This window comes from Stegastes partitus, unplaced genomic scaffold, assembly GCF_000690725.1.
Source record: "Stegastes partitus isolate 25-593 unplaced genomic scaffold, Stegastes_partitus-1.0.2 Scaffold215, whole genome shotgun sequence".
Lineage (NCBI taxonomy): Eukaryota > Metazoa > Chordata > Actinopteri > Pomacentridae > Stegastes > Stegastes partitus.
This window is the reverse complement of record NW_007577946.1, coordinates 367,940-374,126: the sequence shown is the minus strand read 5'-3', so window position 1 is coordinate 374,126 and position 6,187 is coordinate 367,940. Positions and strand designations below refer to the sequence as shown.

Here is a 6,187-nt window from a genome sequence, read left to right as displayed (position 1 = left end):
CAATTAACCTCAACATGTTTTTGGACTGTGTGGGAGGAAGCCGGAGAACCCGGAGAGAACCCACGCTGCACGGGGAGAACATGGAAACTCCACGTGGAAAGATCCTGGGTGTCTTCACCGGGACGCGAACCGGCGACCTTCTTGCTATATAAATATACAAATGATAAAATAAACAGTAAAAATATAAAATAAATAGTAAAAAATAGGAACCACAGTTAAAAACAATACAAACCCATCCCCATATATATATATATATATAGATAGATAGATAAGTCCACTATTGCAGTGAATATAGAAGTTTTTGCACATCACTGGTTATTACACACTGATGATTATTATACGTTATTTCAGTTCTTTTATTGCAGAGTTCAGTGTGATGATTGCGCTGGGGTGGAAACTATTTGCCAGTCTTCGATTATTATTATTGTTATTATTATCATCATTATTATTATTATTATCATTAATAACAAATGGTATTCCTCATTCATACTATTTTAAATGACAGTCTATGTCTTTATCAGCACACAATGTTCTACTTTTCTAATTTATCTGTGGACTGAGTTTAAATCAAATAGTTTACTTCATGGTTATCTACGAACAACTTTGTCAACTAAGTCACTCTTAATGGGCCCTAATTAAAGCAATACTGACCCTGACCAGCTGTTCATTAGAACTGAGCTGTTCATTAGAACCGAGTCAGCACTGAGCCCTCCTCACCTTGCTGGCCTCCTGGATGAGCCTCCGCACCACCTCCTTGATGTGGGGTCCGTTTTCTTTGGGCGGGTGTGTGTGCACGGCCACCCGGGTCACCCCTTTGAACAACCCCCCGCCGGGCCAGCCGATGTCCAGCGGCGGCACCTCAGTGTCCGACATCTGGGGCCAGTAGGTGGAGTGGACCCCCGAGTCCGCGTCGGTGCCGGCGGCTCCCTTCTCCGACCTGGAGGGAGAAGCGCTGCTGCCGCCGCCGCTGCTGTCATCGCCCGTGTCGTACTTCTTGAAGGTGCTCAGGACCAGCTTGACCTCCCTGGCGGACAGGAAGTCTTTCATGTCGTCCTCTCTGAGGCGCGTCTTGAACGCGCCGTCGCCATTCTTGAGCAGCTCCTCGATGGCCACGCGCTGCTCCTCGCTGTAGTAGAACTCCGGTTTGGACTCCGGGACTTTGGCTCCGATGCGACCGTCCTCCATGCACATGAGCTGGGACTCGGCCATGGTGGTTGTTGACGGCTCCCTGGAGCTCAGAAACCCTGTGACACCACGTGAGGACACCTGCCTGCTGATGTGTCAGCGGACAGGTAAAAACAAAACTGGGGAAGTTTTCTCACCTGACCGGGAGGGACAGAGGTGGGGCACGGACCGTGGTGCCTTCAAGTGCCAGGGGAATAAAGAGCATCCACTGGAATGTAGGCGTGAGAAGGTGTGTGAAATATAGACTGCGCTTAAAGTTGACAAAAGTAATAATAAGTAAAAAATTTTAATGAAAATCATGGCATTGTGGTTCAACAGAAATATTTTAAAAAAAAGAATGATGGGACCCGTAAACTAATATTTAGTTAAACAACCCTTCAATCACTGCATTCAAGAGTTTTCTGTAACTCTCAGTCAGACTTCTGCATCTGTTGACAGGTATTCTGGCCCAAAGTGCTCTAAGTTGTCCAAGACAGTTTTTATTATTTTTTTTATTATTATTGTTATTTTCAACAAAAAATCAAAAGTGATGTCTTATTTCACTAAATTATAATTTAACAAATTTTTATTTATTATTACTTTTTTCAGTTTATATTTATTTGAATAGCTATTGTGAATTTTGCCTTTTCTTTAATAGAAGGGTAGGAATACATATGAGGAGGACTGTACTTACCAGTCTGACTGTTCTGAATTTTATTAGTTTTTCTTGTCATATTTTTTAAAATTAAAAAAAAATAAATAAATAAATAAAATAAAACCTGAAGCCCTTTCTGGTGATTCTCCCTACATGTTTTTAAAATAAATTAATATTATTGTTGCTTTCTAACTCTCAACTCCTCCCTCTGCACATTCAAATAACCCTAACCTTCGAGAATTCCCAGTTTACAGGTGGACCCTGAACGCAGCAGAAGTTTGAGGGTTGAATCTGTGGAAACTCTTCCAGTCACTGGGAAACATGTAGAGCTGCTGGGAGTTTCCCTTTCCCTCCCAGTCTACCCCCCTCTGTTCATGTTGCGAAAACACACCCGCACAAGCAATAAACTGAGCAATCAGATGAGCAACATGTGGGTCAAACAAGATAGGCCATGCCATGCATGCCCTCAGGGGTGGTGACAAATCCTACATTTAATTTGATAACATGTTCACAAACCCTCTGCATATATGTTGGTGGTGTGAATGTAAACTTGTGGATGTGTCTTTTTGCATATATATGACAGTGCAAAAGTCTTTAGTTTCAATTTTAATCTTTCAGTGCTTCAAAAACTTCTTTCATTCCTTTGCACGCACGATCACACACGACTGAATCATCCAGGTGGTTTAATTATTACCTTAGTCCTGTGAAGGCCGACCAATCAGCGTTGACTTCACAGACTCTTAAATTACACTAATAAAAATTGGACCTTGGTATATTGTTGCCCTACATTGCAGGCAGATTTGTTGTGGTTTATATATTTTATTATTAGAACATTAATGTTGACGTGTCAGCAGCAAGTCCATGTCGTCAAGGCTGACTCTATTTTATTATCTAAGTCTACTCCGCCGTAGTTTGTCAACTAATCATGTGGTTTGCATATAAATCCTGAATCTGAACAGCAAGTAGACAGTTTTTCTTAAAATAAAAGTTACAGATTACTTTCTTGAAACAACCATGAAGGCTAAACAATCAGCTTGATGGATGCTTAAATAGCAATAAATGACGTGCACCTTGGTGGATTTGGGCTATGCTGCAGTTAATGTCATCAGTGCACTATTGATTAAACAATATCCCAATGTTGTCAAGGTTGACACAGAATCGGAGTTTATTCACTTGATCACCTTGTGTTTCTTTTACAGGAAACCGGAGCGATGCCTGCCATGCTGGGAAATCACATGTGCAGCCTGCGTCTGCGTGCAGCTAAACAAACAGGTTCGTCCTCATTTTCAAATCACACAGCTGATGCTTTCTGTTATGACACTTTTACTGCTACTTTCCAGTAGTGACTTGCTGTGAGCTTGCAGTTTAGTCATAAGAACAAGAAGCAATAGATAGACATTCGTTTGCATAAAAAGTTTCAGTGATATTACATTTTTTAAGACATTTTGCACCGGCCGACTTCAGAAGAAGGCCACATTCAGTGCAAAGGACCCCACTCACCCTGGACACTCCCTGTTCTCCCCCCTACCTTCTGGTAAAAGATATGAAGACAAAAACAAACCATCTCAAGCACAGCTTCTACATGCAGGCTGTGAAAGCCATCGACCCATCCTCATCCCACCCCCACCCAACCCCTCACTGCACCCAACTCCTCCACCAACCCAGAACTGATCCCCCCTTGCACATACCTCAGGACTGGAATTTGCACATGCACATGCCACTTCCACTGTTGTTAATACTGTCTGCTTTAAATACTGTAGTTTGTACTGTAAATACCTCCTTTGCTTTAATATTTTACATTTTATACTTCATATATATATTTATTTATCTTTCCTTTCATGTTATTTTATCTTTTGTAAAAAAAATTTTACTTGTGTATTTCTGCCACAAAAGGATGCTACGACATTTCACTGCTGTAACCATAGATATGTATAATAAAGGCTGGATGTCTTAAGGCTGCGTTTCAAACAGGACCACCCGTCGGCCATCTTGATTCGGGGCAGCTCTCTGGCGGAACCTGTGGTACGTGAATTTACAAATGGATTTACAAACGGATTGGTTTCTTACAAACGTTATTAACGTGGCTACAATTCAAATTACAAAAATACAAATAAAATACAAAATAATTAAAGTACAAATTGTTGCTGACCCTGAGAGTGTAACATAATTATCCATAAGTTCAGTGTTATAACTACACCTCTGACGTTTATAACAAACCAAACCATTTTAAAATTGGTAGAAAACTGAGCAAGTTATGGTCATTTAAAAAGTCCATGCACCACTACAACACAATGTTATGGGAGAGCGAGCGCACCGTGCCAAGATGGCCGCCAGTGTGGCCGTGCGATTCCATTGGCCGGCAGCGTGGACGAGACATCCAGCCTTTATTATACATATCTGTGGCTGTAACACTGTCTTCTTAGCATTGCTTCCACAGTGATATTAAAGAACTATTCTATTCTATTTCCCGTGTGTTCCTCTCAGATGGGTTTGGTGTAGCTGGAGGGGAACACGCCCGTCTTGCCCCTCAGCCGGCCTTTCCACCAGTGCTGGTCAGACGACTCAAGGACCTCGATGATATCGCCGGCGCTGAACTCCAGCTCGTCCGTCTCCTCCGCCTGGAAATCGTACAGAGCTCTGACCTGCACCGCGGGGGAGGCTTTGCGCTGGACAGGAGAGGAGGATGTAGAGGATGAGACACAGACATGAACACTTCTGACTCCTACAAGATGAAACACATTCAGCTCAACAGAAGTTTCATCTCTTGTATTCGGAGACAGTGTCACGCATGAATGTAATTGGGTCAATCGAGTTAAAGAACAAAGTCTAAAGTAATAAAATGTTCCTTCTGTAACTGAATTCATTATCTGAATCCTAGCTTGTTGTTTTGATGCTTCACATTCCTGTCACGTCGTCGGCATGTTTTTCCAGAACTTGAACACTTCTTTTTGAGACGAGACCGTTATTAATTTTTAATGCTCACAAAACCCTTTTTTGAAAACTCATTAGATCATGTCGTGCTGTTTTTCCATCATCCTCAGAAGTTTCTTGAAGTTACCCAAAAAAAAAATGTGCACCAGATCAAATTGAAAAGTTCAAAGATCGAACTACTTGTGGCCAAACGTTACGCACCCTCACAAACACACACTGTTAATGTAAATAGAGCGGATTTGTTGAGCCTTTTGCAAGCACAAAGTAGTCTTCATATGAACCGGGACACACCGTTAACACACACACTCAGTCATTCAAAAACACACCCACACAGTATTGCTGAGTACCTGACGTGGTGCAGGGGAAGGCACACGGTCTGGATGAGTGTTAACAGGAGCAGGGAGATGTGGCAGGTTATCCGAGTCTTCTCTTTGCTGTTGGGACAGAAGCATTTTACATGTACGTTTACTTTATGGTTTCATTGTCAACTGTTCTTCACTCATGTTAGGTTTTGACTCATCTGTCTCTACCTTTGTTTGTGTCTCCTGCAGGAATATGTGACTCGTTCTGGAGATCGAGGTGCTCTTATAATAGTCCACCAGCTTGTTGAGAGAAGGAAACGTTTCCGACCAGAGGTAATACTGCCCTCTGCTGTCCTGCAGCACCTTGAAGTGCTGCACGTCTGCTGAGTGTCTGCAAGAGGGCAAAAAGAAAAAAACGTGATGCATTTTTATGCCTTTAAGTTTTTTTTTTATCTTCATTTTTAACCAAGGGTACATCTTTCCATCATCTTGTATCACGTAAAGAACCTTTTTTCCCACCTAAAGCTCAGTGTCTGACTAGAAAAGGCTTTTAATCTGTTGTCCTTGAAAGAAACAATCCTAACACCAGCTAAACAGAAGAGATTCACATGAGGTGGAAGGGAACAGAACATAAAGAGGAAGAGAAGTAGAGCATAAAGGCACTCAGAAAGAAATAAAAATAGCTAAATAAAGTAATATTACAGTATTAATATTTGGCAGATTGGGATGTCAGAGATATTGCTGACCAGCTAAAAGACAAAAAAGCATCCTCAGACAGTTAAAATGTTAAAATATTCTATCACAGCAACTTGAAATGTTGTATTAGTTACTCAGAAATTTTATTTGATTTTTTATAAATGTATTAGTTTAAATGAGGGCTGCAAGGTGGCACCATTGCGTCGCAGCCAGAAGGTCGCCGGTTCGCGTTCCGGTGAGGACACCTGAGATCTTTCTACGTGGAGGTAGCATGTTCTCCCTGTGCAGCGTGGGTTCTCTCCGGGTTCTCCGACTTCCTCCCACAAGGTCCAAAAACATGTTGAGGTTAGTTGGTGATTCTAAATTGTCTGTAGGTGTGAATGTGAGTGTGCTTGGTTGTCTGTCTCTAAGTGTAGCCCTGTGATAGACTGGTGACCTG

The 6,187-nt window shown here is 41.9% G+C and overlaps 2 protein-coding genes across 2 annotated transcripts in view; both read right to left on the bottom strand.

The window, feature by feature from the left end:
• The window catches only part of fam83fb (family with sequence similarity 83 member Fb), a 10,987-nt gene extending 9,708 nt beyond the window's left edge, over positions 1–1,279 (bottom strand). The window contains exon 1 of the mRNA XM_008280941.1: positions 718–1,279. Coding sequence (XP_008279163.1) covers positions 718–1,209 — 492 coding nt within the window. The 5' untranslated portion in view covers positions 1,210–1,279. The remainder of the gene's footprint in view (positions 1–717) is intronic.
• A 3,020-nt stretch (positions 1,280–4,299) lies between these two features.
• LOC103356707 (GRB2-related adaptor protein 2-like) overlaps positions 4,300–6,187 on the bottom strand; it is a 133,833-nt gene continuing 131,945 nt past the window's right edge. Inside the window, exons 4-6 of the mRNA XM_008280956.1 lie at positions 5,281–5,443; positions 5,098–5,184; positions 4,300–4,485 (exon numbers count right to left, since the gene is read on the bottom strand). Coding sequence (XP_008279178.1) covers positions 4,300–4,485; positions 5,098–5,184; positions 5,281–5,443 — 436 coding nt within the window. The remainder of the gene's footprint in view (positions 4,486–5,097; positions 5,185–5,280; positions 5,444–6,187) is intronic.